At 33.6% G+C, this 19,228-nt stretch overlaps 1 protein-coding gene across 3 annotated transcripts in view; it reads left to right on the top strand.

Annotated features, from left to right (window-relative positions):
• The window catches only part of TBC1D19 (TBC1 domain family member 19), a 126,658-nt gene that overhangs the window by 51,469 nt on the left and 55,961 nt on the right, over nt 1–19,228 (top strand). For all 3 annotated transcript variants that reach the window (XR_002325617.2, XM_020992260.2, XM_020992254.2), the window contains 2 exons: nt 6,750–6,824; nt 13,637–13,699. Coding sequence is in view for 2 of the 3 variants with exons in the window: in XM_020992260.2 (XP_020847919.1) it covers nt 6,750–6,824; nt 13,637–13,699 (138 nt within the window). In the remaining variant the exon portion in view is untranslated. The remainder of the gene's footprint in view (nt 1–6,749; nt 6,825–13,636; nt 13,700–19,228) is intronic.

The following is a 19,228-nucleotide window of genomic DNA, read 5'->3' as shown; positions in this document are numbered from 1 at the left end:
CCTGAAAAAGATCCCAAAAAGAAAACTCCCAGGAATATTATAGCCAAATTCCAGAGTTCGCAGGTCAAGGAGAAAATATTACAATCAGCCAGAAAGAAACAATTCAAGTATTGTGGAAACACAATCAGGATAACACAAGATTTAGCAGCTTCTACATTAAGGGACCAGAGGGCTTGGAATATGATATTCTGGAAGTCAAAGGAGCTAGCATTAAAACCAAAAGTCACCTACCCAGAAAAATTGAGTTTAATCCATGAGGGAAAAAAAATTGACATTCAATGAGGTAGAGAAATTTAATGCATTCTTGAAAAAAGACCAGAGCTAAATAGAAAATTTGACTTTCAAATACAGGACTCAAGGGAAGCATGTAAAGGTAAACAGGAAAGATGAATCATAAGGGATTTATGAAAATTAAACTGTTTTACATTCCTATATGGAAAAATATTTGTAACTCATAAGACCTTTGTTGTTATTAGGGTAGCTAGAAGAAGTATATATAGACAGAGGGCATAGGTGTGAGATGAATATGAAGGGATGGTATCTAAAAAATAAAATTAAGGGGTGAGAGAGGAATGTACTGGAAGAAGGAGAAAGGGAGAGGTAGAATGGGGTGAATTATCCCACATAAAAGAGGGAAGAAAAAGCTTTTACCATGGAGAGGAAGAAAGGAGGGGTGAGAACCTTACTCTCATAGGATTTAGCTTAAAGAGAATAACATGCACACTCAATTGGGTCTGGAAATCTATCTTACCCTACAGGGAAGTAGGAGGGAAGGAGATGAGAAGAATGGGTGATAGAAGGGAGGGCAGATTGGGGGAGGTGTAATCAGAAGCAAACATTTTTGAGGAGAGACAGGGTTAAAAGAGAGAATAGAATAAATGGGGGCAGGATAGGATGGAGGGAAATATAGTTAATTTTTCACAATATGACTATTATGGAAGTTTTTTACATGACTACACATGTATAGCCTATATTGAATTGCTTGTCTTCTCAATGAAGGAGGGGTTGGGAGGGAGGAAGGGAGAGAATCTGAAATTCAAAATTTTAAAAACATGTTAAAAATTGTTTTTTTACATATAACTGGGGAAAAAACAAAATACCAAATAAAAATAAATAAGTAAGCAAGCAAGTAAATAAATAAATAAATAAATGATTGGCCTGGCAGGTTAGTAACTGATGGATTGGAGTGAGAAGACACTTGGGGGAAGGAGACCAGTTAAAAGGCTTTTGCAGTAGTCCAAGCTTTCTTTAATGAGAATTTGAATTAGGGTTGTAGATGTATGAGCGGAGAGAAGAGGACATGCACAATAAATGTTGTAAAGGTAGAAATAAGATTTAAAAATGGGAAGGGGAGCTTTAGGAGGGTTAAGGAGAATTTGGAATAGTTGCTTTGGAGAGTGGGATAGAGGGGGAATAGTATGTTTGCCTAGCTGCAATGAGGCCCCAGTTTAGATTAGAAAGCAGAAATTTGCAATGGGCTCCTTTGGCACTATTCTGTGATTTCCTGCCTCCCTGTTCAGTACCACATGAATAGGAACTAAGGAGATAGACATTTTATTGTATTCACTGCAAAACATTTAAAAATTAATTTTTATAGGAGCATTTTTCATGTAGACTACAATTTTTATGATTTGTTTTTTATTAAAATATTACTCTCCTAGCATATCTTAAAGGACAACTTTTATTATTAATATAAAACCAAAGGAGCATTACAAATGCAATGACAAACAAATTATTGTTTTGAAAAGCAAATAAAATAAAATTCTTTCTGGAAGAAGATACATTAAGTTAACTTGAATACTTTGTAGTGTTCTATAGGAAAATTACATTGTTTTATTTTAGTACTAGTTTAGTCTAGTACAACAAAATTAGTATTTATATGTGTGAACAGTTAATGTTCAAAGGCATATGTTTTCAGACGTTACCTATTTGATAACATCTGAAACTAACTGGTAATCTGGTAATTAATTTGGAACTTGGTTATAGAATAGTAACATCCTTGAAGGGAAGATAAAACTACTAGAATGAAGATATGTAAATTTATTAAGATTAAATTGTGAATGGTCTTGAATGCATGACATGAGGATCAGCTGAAGAAATTGGTGTTGTTTGGCTTGGAAAAAGAAGGGCTGTGATAGGAGGGATTAGCTTAGACAGCAGAAACAAGAGTAATGAGTGGAAGTTTCAAAGAGACAAATTTAGGCTCGATGTCAGGAAAAACTTTCTAACAGTTAGAGCTGTCCCTAAATGGAATGACTTTCCTCAAGATGTGTGGATTTCCCCTTCTTAAAGGTCTTCAAGCTGGACTGTCACCCACTGAATTATGTCATAGTTAGAATTCCTTCAGATACAGCTTTGGATAGACAGCCACTGAAGGCCCTTCCAAACTCTCAAATTCTTTGTTTCTTTGATGCTTTTGCTATGGATTTAGATTCTCATATTAAGAAGTACTACTTTAGAATTTATAAAGGAAAATGTAATATATTGAAGCATGTTAAATACAGAAGTGTTTATGTGTAGATACTAGCAGTTAAGTAAGCTAAAAGCTATATATATATTTGTGCCTTTACTGTCCATTTTTGTAAAAAAAGTTTTACAAACATGTCTTTTATAATCAAGAATAAGCACATACACACACATACACATATATAAAATCTTAATTTTTTAGTATTATTTGAGTTGCTTAGAAGCCAAAGTAGCTTATTTTATCTTATGACCAAAATTTTTTTCACCACGTAAGGATAAACTTTTTTAATATTTTGTTGTTTTTCAGTCATTTTTCAATTGTGTCAGACTCCTCATGATCCCATTTGAGGGTTTTCTTGGCAAAGATACTGGAGTGGTTTGCCATTTCTTTCTCCAGCTCAAAATAAGGCTAACAGGGCTAAGTGACACACAGCTAAGCTGTAAGTGTCTGAGGCCAGATTTGAACTCATGAAAATGAGTCTTCCTGACTCTAGGTATGGCATGTTATCCACTTTGTCACCTACCTGCCCTAGCTGATAGCTTATAAACAAGTTCAAGAAAAATGGATTCATTGTAGTGTTAAAAAATTAGTTGTACTTACCAAAATATCAGAATTAATAGTACTAATGGTTTTGAATAACTCTTCAGGTTTTATCATTTGGGGATAGGACAAATCAGCTTTTTTGTAGATTTCCTCCATCTGTAAGTGCTCTATTTTCCACATATAGACCAAAGTATACACACACACATACAAAAAATGCTTACATACTTACACCTGCATATATGGAAAACCACACATTTATTCACTTTTTCGTCCTTTATATATTTGCTATATATTTTATAGATACACACACATTTTTTGTCTTTCATCATCTTTTGGACCATAAGCTTCTTCAGAGCAGAGACTTTCATTATGTCTAGGTACAATGTTTTACAAATAATAGAGCTCAATATGTATTTTAGATGGTAGTTATAATTTGCCACAAGGAGAAAGGAACTTTTAAATCTTTCGGCATTTTATTTTTCAATCCTTTGGTATTCTAAAACCACACAGATATTCTTATTTTTCATCGAACTACCTTTTTGGAATTCTCTCCTTACAAATTCTATTTTTTTTAAGACAATTGGGGTTAAGTGACTTGCCCAGGGTCACATAGCTAGTAAGTATCAAGTGTTTGGTCTGAGGCTGGATTTGAACTCATGTCCTCCTAACTTCAGGGCCAGTGCTCTATCCACTGTGCCACCTAGCTGTCCCCTTACAAATTCTTAAGAGCTAGACATGGTGGTGCATTGCCTGTAATCCCTACTACTGAACAAACTGAGACCAGTGAATGTCTCAGTCTCAGGAGTTCTGAGCTGCAGTGGGCTAAACCAATTAAGTGTCTATACTCTTTGGCACTAACGTGTTGCTTTTGTGAGTGAGAGGCCACCAAGGCTGCCTATAGAGAAGTGAATTGACCCAGAAAAAATATTAAGTAAATCAAAAGCTCCCATTAATCAGTAGTGGGATAAGGCTCCTAAGCAGCTACTGTACTTTGAGCCTAGATGCTATAGACAGACTCGAGCTATAAGAGAGAGAGGAAAGGAGAAGAGAGGAGAGGAGAGTGAAAAAAGGAGCTTGAATAATTCTTTCCACAATTGACATTAAAATTATCTGATTCCCTGGTGAAAGGATTATTGATTTCTCCCCATTCTGTTCCTCATGTATTACAACAAAATATTCTTCAACCTCTCCCCACATCTTTAATCTGCTACTAAATTTCATGCCCTTAAATTCCCACCTATAATCCTAGAGTATCAGAATTGCTAGGTGAGTATATTTTAATTTTGTTATATCTGTCCTTCGCAGGAAACACCAGTGGGATTTTCTTGGGATCTTAGGACCTCTATTCACTATGCCAAAATAATGATTATAATAACATTAATAATGATGATAAACATTTATCTTCACTTTCATATATTTGATTTTTCTGAATTCTATGAACTAGTTGCTATTATTTCCCCATTTTACAAATAAAGAAACTGAAACTGAAAGAAGTTAAATTGGCTAGGGTCACATAGCTGGTATCTGAGGCAGTATTTGAATTTAGATTTTCCTGCTTCCAATTCCAGTACTCTGTTCATTGTGCTGTATAGCCTTTCATTTGTGGTATGGAGTAAATCAAATTTATAGCATCAAACTATACTACATGGAAAAATTAAGAATTTCAGATATTATGTAGTTGCTCTACTACCTACATCAATTCATTTTTATATTTTAAAAAATATCTCAAATATAAAATATTATACATCTCCCCTGTGAGAGGTAGTGTATCATGATCAATAGAGAACTCTCTTTACATTTTCATGTCCTGTGTGACCCTGAGCAAATCATTTAACTTCTTAGTGCCCCTAAGAAACTCTCTAATACCATAAATTGTAGAATGGTTGCATTTGAAGAAGGTGTTTCCAGTTATGCTTCTCTCCCCCAGATCTCCCTATTAGATCATAGACTCCTTGAGAGCAGAAATTTTTTTTAATCTGTGTAAACTACACAACACTGAACACAATGAATATTTGTTGAAACAAATAAAATTATTCTATTTTTTTTTTGTCCTTAGCAACCTGAGGATTATTTCAGAACCTCTTTTTTTTTTTTAGTAAAAGTTTGTTCTAGAGCAGGTATTCTTAATTCTTTTTGTGTCATGGCCCCTTTGGCTGTCCTTCTCAGAATAAAGCTTTTAAATGTGTGAAATAAAATATATAGGATTACACAGGAAACCAATTATATTGAAATACAGTGATCAAAGTGTATAAAAAATAGCAACCAAATTCATAGACCTAGGTTCAGAATCCCTGTCTTAGAAGTACCCTGAGTTACTTTATTGGTTGGATTTAATTTTTATATTACTCTTTTAAATTAATGCAAATTCTTCGACATTTATTCATGAAAGTTCTTATATTTCCATGTCTGTGACTCCAGTTGTCCTGTTACTCATATATCTACCTATAATCTTTCATACTATTTCTCTTTATTAAAAAACAATATTCCCCCCATCTTGCCATTGTATTTTTCTTATCCTGTCTGTGAAGAATACAGAGATTCTTTGTACTGTTTCTTTTGTTAAATAGTAGATTTTTCATATCTTATAAATGATTTCCATGTGAATTACATCCCAATGTACTTTTTAAAGTAAAATAATTTAGATAAGAAATGGGGGGGATGAGTATTAGAAAAGCACTAGATTTTTAACTTAATTAAATGTGGGTCTATCATAGTTGGAGGTGATTTAAGAAACATGAATAAAAGATTTTTAATGAGATTTGAAAATAGAATATTCTAACTTCATTGTACTATTTTCTACTGAAGATCTGATTCTGCTTGGAATTAGATGATAGAGGGTGCTGGATTATGGAGTACCTACTAGGCACAACTGTTCTTTGGTTCCTTTCCAGGGTGCTTAGCCCTGTATTTGTCTCTGGCATCTGAACTGTATTTCGTGAGCAACTGTGGTAGGCTGTGGGGAAAGCATTTTGACATTCAGAGGGGACTACATTTCTCTTAGTTCTAGATTAGAAGGAATAATTTCAGACACTGGAGTTGATCAGTATCTCACATACTACTACTGTAAAATAATCTTTCCATTAACATCAGTCCATCATTTGACTTCAAAGTGAACCTGGAGTTCATATCTAGGGCATCCCAATGTGAGCATGAGTAGTGTGGACTACCATGTAATCCTTGAAGCAGGGTCCTGGTGGAGACTACGAGGTTGCCTCCCAGGTCCTATCCTTTATCCTATTTTGTGTTTCTTTAGGCTAGGGCTCATAAAACATAAGCTCTTATTTTCTTCAGTATCAATGGTTGTAAACCTCAGATCTCAACTAAGAATTGTGCTTCAGCAGGGTTCTATAATGTCCTTTGTTAAAAATTTCCACCCTAGGAAGTGACTAGATACCAGAATCCCTGAAGAACAAAATTGGGACTTTTTTTGGCCTGATTTGTAATATTTGTTCATATTAAATAGTTAAAATCAACAAGCATTTAAGTATCTCTGTGCAACGCTTTGTGTTAGTCATGCAAAGTGAAAAATAAAAATTGTTCCTGCCCTCAAAGAATTTATGTTCAACTGGGAGAATATAACTTGTATACAAGTAAGTAGATATATAGTAATACTTCAAAGTTAGCAAAGTAGATTGTTTTTCTTCCTTGGTCAGATGCTTGAATTTTTATGTTTTATGAAAGGATTTGATTCTGCTTATAACAGGATTATTTGGATTTCAAAGCTGTTCTTTTATTTTAGGACCTATTGTATTATGAACAGCTCAAATCTAATGTGATTCAGCATGACCTTTTAGTGGACAGCCTCATTTATAAGGTAAGTAAATGTAGTAGTAAGTAATTTTATTTCTTATTTCATTAGTACCATTAAACATTTATTATTGAGGATTCACAGAACATATGACCTATAATACTAGCATGCTATGAGTTAGATCAATCTTATAAAACCTTTTGAAAAATCATTAAAGTTTTGGTTGGCTTGCCCTGAAAAATATACATATGTTCCATTGCTTACCAGCACATGCATTCCTTGAAACTATCAGTTCTTCCTACTGGTCTGTCTATAGCATCAAGTTAAGAGAATGATAATAAATATTTGACATTGCAAGTTCATTTAGGAATTATCTAGTAATGCAAACAACAAAAAAAGGAAAAAGAATTGCAGAATGTCAGTGTTGGAAGATAGCTTAGAAGCTGTGGAGTCCATCCCATATGTGAATCAAAATATCCTCTATCATATACTTGACAAATGATCAGATAACCTTTGCCTGAAGAGGTCCAGGATTACAGAATCCTTCACCTTCCAATCTGTTCCACTTTTGTACAGACCTTGTTTGGTAGTATTTCTTTACATCAATTTTAAATCATGTCTTTGTGACTTTCACTTATGGCTCCTAGTTTCCTCCTGTGAGATCAGGCAGGATTAGTGCAGTCTATCTTCCCACATGACAGACCTTTAAATACTTAAGGAAAACTACCATGTCTCCCCAGTTGTTCTCTTCTGCAGAATAAATGACCATCCCACATATGCCATAACCTTAGCACCCTTCACCATTCTGTTCACTGTCCACTGGTTTACAGTGAATAGTAAACTTTTCCTTATCTACCCTAGTGCCTTTTGTATTTCACTACTTTGTAAATATTTATATATTCACTTTCTCTGTATGCTAAATATATATATATATACATATATATAGACATATAGATATATAGATATAGATATATAGATATATATATATATATCCCATTAGAATCTAAACTACTTGGGAGTGGGGATTGTTTCATTCTTTGTACTTGTATTCCCAGCACCTGGCATAATTCTTAGTACATAGTAGACACTTAATAAATGCTTGCTTGCTCTATTAATTAGAAGCTCTCCTGCTTATCAACTCCCTTTCTAAAATGCAGTGCCCAGAACCAAACACAGTACTCCAGATATGATCTAACCAGAGAAGACCCTCATGCTATTAACTCCCAAGTCATAAATATTACCTCTTTTAGTGCAAATTGAAATTGCTTTAGATTTTTGGGAAGCCATGTAACTGTTGAATCATTCTGTGCTTTCAGCTCACAAAAAACCATCTATGTTTTCATTCAAGTTATTGTTGAAATTGTTAAACAGCGTAGGGACCAATAACAGTCAGAATATTGCATTCACTTTATGTTTGCCACCTGATTTTATCGGGACTACTTTTTATTCTCTTTGAATAAAGCAGTTTTTAATTTAAATTTTTTTTCTTCCAACTACTACTTGAATTTTGTGACTAGGAAATACTGGTTCTCTCTCTACAAAGAGTTTTCTATCTGATGGAAGATGAAATTGAAAGATACGATTGCAACCAGCTGGGCATATTAACATGTACTCATATATTGAAAGGAAGGTCAATTATAGACTCTTGGTGTAGTATGGTCTGTGGTTCATTCTGGATAAACTAAAAGAAATGATTTTTATATGAGGCTGGATGATTAAAATAGTGGTAGCAAATCACATTTGTACAGCACTTTTAGGTTTGCAAAGTACCTTCTTCATAACAGCCTTGGGAGATAGGTAATGCAAGTAGTAGTAGTAGTAGCAGCAGCAGTTCTTCATAAATACTGAGAAAACCAAGACTCAGAGGCTACATGAGTTACCCATGGTCCCAGAAGGTGTCTGAAGAAGTGTTTGCAGCCAGGTGTCCTCTGAGTGTCATTGCTTCTCATGAAACCCTTGATCATCTCTCCTTGTTGTGCTCACAAAGTGCATAAGAAAAAAGACATCTGTGGAGACTTTAAGCATAGACGTGATAGATGCTGGGCATAGCAAACGTTAGTCTAAATGGAATTGACTTTTTTCTTAAAAGATAGGAAACAACTAGTTATTTTGAGAGGACTCCTGTCCAGATAAGCTGTGTGCTGTCAGACATTGACTTCTTTGAGCAAAAATCAATATCAATACCTAATTAGAAGTAAAGATAAAGATGAGAAGATGTAGCATACAATTACAACTCCAATCTAACCTAACTAAACATGCTACTGGTTTGGAAAAAATAGGGAATAGAAAAATGGCAATGGAAAAAAATAGGAAATGGAAAGAAAAAAAGGAAAAATGCTGAGGATGGTCCATCACTATTTCTTATTGATTCCACATCTGTAAAATAAGGATAACAATAGTATCTATAGTCCAGAATAAAATGAACTGTTTATAAAGTGCTTTGCAAACTCTTAAATGTTAACTTGTTATATGATCATTATCGTCATCATTATGGGGGTGAGAGAGGCATCAGGACAATACCTAGATTATGATCCTAGAATATTGGGAGATAGTGATATTTTACTAGCTTCCTCCAGAATGTAAACTTAATCACATCTTTCTTTTAAAAAGTGTCACGTATCTATTGCCACAAATTGAGCACAACAATGACAAATAGCCAATTATATTTTTATTTTCCTTTATTCAAAGAATTTATATCTGGTATGACCTTTAAAAAAATTTCCAAAAAACTCCAATATATTGACTAAGAAGCAAAAACCTTATGCCAACAAGTCACAAGCACTACAGAACAATATAACTGAGTTGATAATTATTGAGCAACAACAGTGTGTCAGGCATTTTGGTAAGTGCTTTACAGATATCTGATTTGCTCTATAGAAAGAGTAATGCTTCCTTAACAAAAAGGATGTAGGAAATTAGAACATATCACAAACAGGTAAAAAACATACAGAAATAGGTTGAAACAAGCAAGCACTTCATCAAGCAGTAGAAAAGGCTCTTTAAAAGTACATACCTTTGGATATGTCAGAAGTAATGAAAAATGGGTGACTTCTGAATGGATCCTATGGAGTGTCAAAGATCCAAGAATGGAATCAAAAGGCCCCCTGTGAATAACATCCACATGAACTCAGCTAACAATATGCTGACAAGTAAGCACCAAACAATTGTTTGAGTCACATGGGTTTGTGGGATAGCAATTTAGGACCAGATCACTGCTACCAAAAACTACAGAAGCATTATCTTTAAGGAGCCTAGAGTTAGTAGGGATCAATGCCATGGAAATGTTTAAAACTGTGTAACATGTCACTTTAGGCTGTAAACATTTGGTGGCTTACTGAATGCCAAGACCTTCTTGTTGACTAGAATTATGCATCAGAAGTTCTCTCTCTTTCATGGACTGAGAGATTACAAATTTCCGTACTACAAATGTAGACTTCATAAAATGCTGGAAAACTCAAGCAATGAACTGGAACTAGTCCATCTTTGCAAACAGGATGTTGCCTACAATTGTCCAAACATAACATTGATTAAAAAAAGTTAAGAGCATTTTTAATATGTATTGCCAAATCAAATACTTATAATGTCCAGGCTTCATGGTACAAAAATCTTTCGTAATACAGAGACCTAGCAGAAGAGATCAAAACCATATAGGAATAGGATGAAATAGATATTGTCACTTTTGTCTTTATCTGGAGTCATACCAGTGATGTTTTCAATAGCCTGCTTATATGAGCTTATGTCCTAATATTTTTCTTCAACTACAAAAAGTTATTTTATTTGCCTATTTTAATGGTCTCAAAATATCTCTATCAAACCTTATAAAAATGAGAATGATATAATATTAATAAACATTTATATAGTATTTTAAGGTTCACAAAGCAGTTTTTCATTATCTCATTTGAGCTGCACAATGACCTTATGACATAGGTACTAAAGATAAATGTGTGTATAATGTTTAAGTACCCCACTATGTGCCAGGTGCTGAGGAGAGTGAGTAGCTGACTAATTTGTCTGGATCTGTGATTTAATTTGTATAGGGAACTATCAGAAAGGCAACTCCCTCTAACCTTGCAGATCAGCAACTGCTCTGCTCAATTTATAGGCTTAGAGAATTGTCATTGAAAAGTTAAGTGACATGCCCAGTGTCATATACCCAACATGTATCAAAGACTGGATTTGAATTTGTCTTTCCAACTCTTAAGTACAGCTCTCAGTCAGTCATTGTGAGATGCTGGTGATACAAATACAATGAATGAAATAATGCCTGCCCAGAAATAGCTTACAAACTAATACATGTAATAAATAGGTATATAAGTAGACATGGAATAACTATAAAAAGAATACAAATAAATACAGAGTAGCCACTATACCATATTGTTTCTCTCTACGAAAACTATTTTCTTGATTTTAGATAAAGAAACATGTTCAGAGATTAAATGAATAGTCCATAGTCAGTAAGTAAATATTAGATTCAAGAAAACTATCTCAACCTGCAAGCGCTTGATATTTTTGCCAGGTAGAGAGACATGGCAGCTAAGGACAATATCAGCTTAGAACATAAGCATATTCATGACATCTTTTGAAGGAGCATAGTAGATTATGTGCACTATCACTTATGAGCCATCAAGAAGCATCATAGATAAAAATTAGATTTCAGAAAAATTGGCATAAGATACAATTAAACTATATCATGCAAAGAACATTTGAAGATGAAACTGGGAGAAAGACAGCAAATAAATGAAAAATGGAGCATATCTGTCTGCTTTGTTATAGTAAACTATTTTCTTCATCAGTGACATAGGAACTACCGCATTTGTACTCTCCATCTGTCTGACTTGATAAGTGATGTATTAGAAATGACTCTAAATAAGATAGAAACAGAAAGACTGGCTGAACCAAGTATATACACAGAAGAAATACATGCTGATGGCAACAGTTTTGAGGTTATTGAGGGACTGGTTCCAAATGATTAGGGGTACCCAATGATTAGAAAAAAAAATCACAGACTATATCACTACTGAAAGAAAGGTGATTAAGAGAACATCAATAACTACCAACTCATATGCCCACTGTCTTATCTCTATAGGCTGTTTGTGAGAATGATCTTTACAAATAGATCACATTGAGGGGTATACTTGATGAAAACATGAGAAGGAAATGATCAAGTTTTTACAATGACCATCTCTTCAGAGTAATGCGAGTGACAAAATTTCAGAACAAACAAGATCTCACTTTGTTGAGCATTAAAAAATCATTTAATTCATTAGAAAAAAATTCAGCAGTAAACATTATCTTCCATTAAGTTGTTTTCCACAAGTATGTTAGTATGGCTATATATCGTACTGGATTCCTCAACAGGTAAAAGCATAGGGATAACTTTGTTGTTCCTCTGATTCCAGGGCAATATAATCAAGTAGCTCCTAATATTTGATCTTCAATATTGAACATGACAGTAGACAGAGACCTATACTTAATAAAGGTATTTGCCATTATTATGGAAGATGTTCCATGGCCATGTGGAAGAGAAATCCCATATTGTCATGTTTGAAATCAATCAAAGCCTAAGGCAATAAAATCTACACATATCAATTTATTAGCAAGGCTAGCAATTGCCAGCAAATGAGATCTAAAGCTCCTCATAAACCAAGGATGCTGAAGTGGGGACTAACAAAGCTTATAGTCAGTAAGGAAGAACATAAAAGAGGAACAAAAATTAAAAAATCATGGGCATTATCAATTTCTGATTGGCCTTGGTTGAAAATAGGGAACTGATAAAAATTAAGGAACTAATCTGTTTATACAATCTTAAGCAACAGACATTTTTTTCACTTATTGGCTGAGATATTATGAAAGCATCTGATTATTGGAATATTTCACATCAGCAAGTTATGACAACATCTATCTTATGTAAATTTTTCTGAAGCATGAGTAAAGCCTCTGACAGGAATGGGGAATTACATCTCATACTGTGAAATAGAAACTGAATTGATTAGGCCTTCAAGTAGATTTATCAGTATTCGTTTTCACTGTTCACAGTACAGATGATGAAGTCTTCCATTTCCTCTTAATTTTAGGTGTCATCATGTTGTTTGCATCAGACCCTAGAATACTAAAGAACTTCTTAAGTAAGATCTACAACCACTCTAAACTTTTCATTCTATAAAGAAGAATGCTTGTAATCTAAATTATCATATGCTAGTTGGATGGACAGCTGATTAAACTATTTCACATGTACTGGACAGACATTGCTGAACTAAAAGAGGAATTGTTCTGCCTAGTTCAGGAAGGCAGAACTAGATAGAAATTAATAAGATAGCTTTTGCCTTAACATAAGAAAAACCTCTGACAATCAGATCTTTTCATAAGAGAAATGGGCTGCCTTAGGTTCTCCTTTACTTAAGGTCTCCAAAAATTGGCTTGTTGGGGATATTGTAGAGGAGATCAAAGTGCAAATTGATTACTCCAGAAGACCTTGAGATTTTTCAATTCTGAGTAATTTTGTGTGTCTGTAAAAAATGCTGAAGGTAAGTGAAATTTCATAATATTTAAGTATATTTATATACTGTTGTAAGAGGCAATCTTTGCACAGCAGATGGAGAGCCTAGTTCAGAGTCTAGAAGAATTGGATTCCAATATTATCTCCTACGCCCCATTACTTTGTGACTGGGCTTTTCAACAAATTGTAGAGTAGATGCTTTCCTGCATGGCCATTAACTCATTAGTGGTTTTTTAAATAAATGAAATCATAAATACTATTCATATATATACATACATACATATATAGAGAGAGTAGTGGAGATGCTTAAATAGTGTGGTTTTCCTTTTCAGAAAAATAAATGGTCTATGACCTTTTCAGTACATTCTGTCTTTAATTCTAGGATGTGAAGCTGACAGCCAGCAATGATGATTACTATTTTGTATTTGAAGATTATTTGTATCAGGTAAGTTAGAAAGAATCAATGCTTTCTTTTTCAAGGTACAATTAATAGTTAAATTGTGCCACTTTAAGAGATATGTATCGTTACAATTTTTCAGTGCTAAAATTCAAACCTTGCTTTTTAATGATCAAATAAAATGTTCTCAATTTGGAACAGGTTTAACTTTTTGCCCATAGAAAAGGACTAGTTGGAAGAAAAAAAATCTCCAAACAAGTGAATTTTTAATTTTTTTTTGTATTACAAAATAGAGCTTGGAGATAGAAACTGGCAGCATGTTAATCATTATTATAGGTACAAGTGATTAAAATGAATGTCAGAGTTCAGAGGGAACATTTATTTCATGACTAGAAGAACTCTTCAAAGAAATCATTGCTTCATGAGAATACCTTACTGAGTAATAGAACAAATAGTTAAATGTCTTTAAATGCTTGCAAAAAACACCATTACCACTTGATTATGCAAAGCAATGATATTGTAACTGGTTATCTCTAGGTCATTTTCATCTTTGCTGAAATATCATTTTATCATAAATGAAAAACTAATTTTATGTGGAATTACCTAGATTATGTTATTCTTTTTTTTTTCAAAGTAGAAGTGGATTAGACATGAAAATTTACTAATTTGAATTTGGGATGTCAGCATAAATGTCATAGAAGTAATATAGAATACACATAGCAATTTTTGCGTGATTAGATGTAAATTAGTTACCGTTGTTAGGGTGGGTTTGTTTATTTTTGTAAGATAGAAGAAGATGATGCTAAATCTGAATCTTTCAGAAAGATGTAATTACTAGTACACTACAGGAGTTGAAATTTGAAAAGTAAATATTATTTGCAGGTATAAAGCAAAAAAAACTTGGAAACATTTTTTATTTAATTAGGATGTGACTGCATAAGATTGAATGCCTTTTAAACCTCAGAAAGAAATAAAAATCTTTTGTTTCTGCTTATTTTCTCAAAAGATTTTAATATTAAAATCAATACTTTTTATTTATAAAAAATCCATCTGGTTGTAACCTCTCAAGTCTGAAAACAATTGCCCTTTTCTTTATGTCATCAGATATTAGAGGTAAAGAAGCCATTTACTTCATGAGATAAAGGCAAAAGAAATGATTTTCCATGGCTATATTGATAACAGATAAATAGCTGTTAAGAAAAAAATTATTCTTAAAGTTAATATTTTTTCTTTCCCAATAATCATCAGTTACCAGACTTATGTTTGTGAAATATTTATAATTTCTACAATACAAAAAACTTTTTCTCCTTCTAAGGACAACTTAATTTCATCTGTATTTATGGCTGTGCTCCTTTGCACTTCATTCCTGTGACCAAAGAATGTCTTAGCACTAGTGATCACTCATCTATAGGATCCTACTTGGGTTTTTTTTTTAAACTTGTTTGTGTCTACTATTTTATTTTTTTAATTAACTAATTTATTTGTGGTTTTCAGCAATCACTTCCATAAGCTTTTGAGTTTTTAATGTTCTCCCCCTCTCTTCCCACCTCCCTCCCCAAGACAGTGTGTAATCTGATATAGGCTCTACATATACATTCCTATTAAACATATTTTCATATTAGTGATGTTGTAAGGAAGCATTAGAATCAATAGAAGGAACTACAAGAAAGAGAAAACAAAACAAAACAGAAGGAAAAAATGGTAGATAGTATGCTTCGATCTGCTTTCAAACTCCATAGTTCTTTCTTTGGATGTGGATAGCATTTTCCATCATGACACCTTTGGAGATAACTTAGATCCTTGCATTACTGGAAGGGCTAAGTCTATCAACGTTAGTCATCACACAATGTGGCTGTTACTGTGTACAGCATTCTCCTGTTTCTGCTCACTTCACTCAGCATCAGTCCATACAAGTCTTTCCAGGTTTTTCTGAGTCTGCTGCTCATCATTTCTTATAGCACAGTAGTATTCCATTGCATTCATATACCACAACTTGTTTAGCCATTCCCCAATTGAGAGGCATTCCCTCAATTTCCAATTCTTTGCCACCATAAGAAGAACTGCTATAAATATTTTTGTATGTGTGGGTCCTTTTCCCATTTTTATGATCTCTTTGGGGTACAGCCCTAGAAGTGCTATTGCTGGGTCAAAGGGTATGCATATTTTTATAGCCCTTTGGGCATAGTTCCAAATTGCTCTCCAAAATGGTTGGATCATTTCACAACTCCACCAACAATGCATTAGTGTTCCAGTTTTCCTACATCTTCTCCAATATTTATCATTTCCTGTTTTGTCATGTTAACCAATCTGAAAGGTATGATGTGGTACTTCAGAGCTGTTTTGATTTGCATTTCTCTAATCAATAACGATTTGGAGCATTTTTTCATAGATGGCTTTAATTTCTTCATCTGAGAACTGCCTGTTCATATCCTTTGACCATTTATCAATTGGGGAATGACTTGTATTCTTATAAATTTGACTTAATTCTCTATATATTTTAGAAATGAAGCCCTTTTCAGAGACACTGGCTGTAAAAATTATTTCCCAATTTTCTACTTTCCTTCTAATCTTGGTTGTATTGGCTTTGTTTGTCCAAAACTTTTCAGTTTAATGTTAATCAAAATTATCCATTTTGCATTTCATAATGTTCTCTATCTCCTGTTTGGTCATGAATTCTTCTGTTCTCCATAGATCTGATAGGTAAACTATTCCTTGTTCTCCCAGTTTACTTATAGTATCACCTTTTATATCTAAATCATGAACCCATTTTGACTTTATTTAGGAACTACCACATTTGTACTCTCCTTCTGTCTGACTTGATAAGTGATATACTAGAAATGACTCTAAATAAGACAGAAACAGAAAGACTGGCTGAACCAAGTATATATACACAGAAGAAATACATGCTGATGGCAAAAGTTTTGAGGTTATTGAGGGACTGGTTCCAAATGATTAAGGGTACCCAATGATTAGAAAAAAAAATCATGGACTATTACTACTGAAAGAAAGGCAATTAAGAGAACATCAGTAACTACCAATTTTGGTATATGGTGTGAGATTTTGTTCTATGCTTAGTTTCTGCTATATTCTTTTCCAGTTTTTCCAGCAGTTTTTGTCAAATAGTTGAGTTCTTATCTCTGGGGTCTTTGGATTTATCAAATAGCAGATTGCTATAGTCATTGACTACTGTGTCTTGCATACCTAACTTATTTCACTGATCCACCACTCTATTTCATAGTCAATACCAAGTAGTTTTGATGATTGCTGCTTTATAATACAATTTAAGATCTGGAACAGCTAGACTACCTTCCCCTGCATTTCTTTTCATCGGTTCCCTTGATATTCTGGACCTTCTGTTATTCCAAATGAATCTTCTTATTGTTTTTTCTAGCTCTATAAAATGATTTTTTTGTAGTTTGATTGGTATGGCACTGAATAAGTAAATTAGTTTGGGTAGAATTGAGGATCCTACTCCTTAGTGGCTTTTGTTTGTCTGCTATTTCATATGTGTATTTTATTTCTTCTGATTTTATCCCTTTAGAACAAGAATAAATTTCTGCTGAAGATGTTACATAGAGGAAATTTTCCTGAATTTGTACTTTGTACACTTTTCTGTTGTAGCTAATATTTGTCAGTAATTCACATGATGTGAGATCACACAATACTACCTTAGCTACTTTGCATGTTGGGGTTCTCTGTGGATATTCTTTCTCATCTCCATACATTTGCTTTGATGCTGCCTGATGATAGTCTTGCCCATTCGTCAAGGCCTAGCTCAGATGCCATCTCCTCCATGAAACTTCTAATTTTCCCCTATCTAGAAGTGATCACTCTATCATCACAGCCACTGTGCTTTTTATCCTATCATATTATAATTGGTATATATAGTCTTTTATTTGTATACACAATCTTTTATTTCCTAATAGACCATAGGCTTCTTTGTCCCTTCCCCCAAGATCTAATGTACAGTGCACCACTAGTAGTAGGCACATAATAAATGTTTGCTAACTGAATGAACCAAGAACCAGCCTGTTTGTGCATGCAAGTTGCAAAAAATCAACAAGGCCAAAGTGGATTTCATAACAGTTTTTATGTTTATAAGATGATGGTATTTCCCTCATGAAAGATCTATAGCATCTCTATAGCAAAATGGTTTTTTCTCCTTCAATTAACAAGGAAAAGATAGAATTACATGAACATCTTTTCCTATAGTGTTAGGGTAAGATTAACACTTTATGTAATAATTTTTGGTGGCATTTATCTTTTAGTTAATGTTGAGGTAGTGGCAATTTTTTTTTGTATCTAAGGGGGAAGCACGTTAGGCTTATTTTTTGATTGTGTGATCCAGTCTTTGCTGGCTTTAGTTCTCAATGCTTGCAAATTCTGTCCTTGAAAATAGAATAATTGATAAATGCTAATTTACAGTGCTTTTACTATAATTTTACTGGGTCCCATTTGTCTCTTTATGAAAGGTTATTTCTAAATATGGTAGGGTATTTTATAAGTTGAATATTAATAAAAATAAGCTAATGTGACATATCATATGAAATTAACATGTAATGTAGCCTCAAAAACCTACTAGTTAATGAAAATTAATCAAATGAAAGATTTTCTTGTGCCAACATTAGCAATAGTATTTTGGTAATGGAAAATTCTTTGACATCAAACATATTATCTCCCCCAGTAGAATATAAGCTCCTCAAGGACAGGGACTGTTTGGTTTTTATCATTGTGTCTCCAGAGTCCAGCATAGTACCTAGGTACGTTGTAAACTTTTATCAAATACTTGTTAATTGATACATGAGTCAATTTTAAAAAATTTAAATGTTGTCCAGTGAGCAGTAATGGCATATTTTGCTATCCCCAGCTCAGCTTCTTCATTGTATAGCTGGAAAAACTTGAAATCGATGAGCTCTTTCCCTTTAGGTCTGGAAGCACCAGGATTATCAGTTCATATTATTTCAATTAAGACAATATTTATTAAACACCTGTTGTTTATAAAGCACTATGTTAAGCTATTCAGCATACTAAGATAAATAAGATAGGATTCTTCCTTCAAGGAGCCTTGTAGTTGAGTAGTAACTGTGAAAGTAGAAAAAAAGCACATAAATAAGCCTTTTTGATCCATAGTAGAAGAGGATTACAGAACAATTTAAACAAAAAGCTAGTGGTTTATCTATACCAATGTTTAAGTGTTTCTAGTGTAACTTAGATGTTATTCTTGACTCATCATTCTCTTTCACTCCACATATTCAATCAGTTGCCAAATCTTGTCAATTCTACCTTTGCTACATCCCATAATAGCCCCACTTCTCTCCTCTGATGTCACCCCACTTCAGACCTTATCTCAAATCTAGACATCTGGTTGGTCTTTTCCCCACTCTAATCCACCTCCAACTCAGCTGTCAAATTGATCTTCCTAAAGTAATAATCTGACCATATCACTCTCCTATTCAATAAATTCCATTGGTTCCATATTCCCTCTAAAATAAAATATAAAAGCTTCTGTTTAGCTTTTAAAGTCCTTCATAACCATGTCCCCTTCTGACCTTTACAGACTTCTTACACTGTTCCACA

Source organism: Phascolarctos cinereus, unplaced genomic scaffold, assembly GCF_003287225.1.
Source record: "Phascolarctos cinereus isolate Bilbo 61053 unplaced genomic scaffold, phaCin_HiC Scaffold_9;HRSCAF=440, whole genome shotgun sequence".
In the NCBI taxonomy this organism is placed as follows: domain Eukaryota; kingdom Metazoa; phylum Chordata; class Mammalia; order Diprotodontia; family Phascolarctidae; genus Phascolarctos; species Phascolarctos cinereus.
The sequence above is the reverse complement of the archived record's forward strand: the minus strand, read 5'-3'. Positions and strand labels throughout refer to the sequence as shown.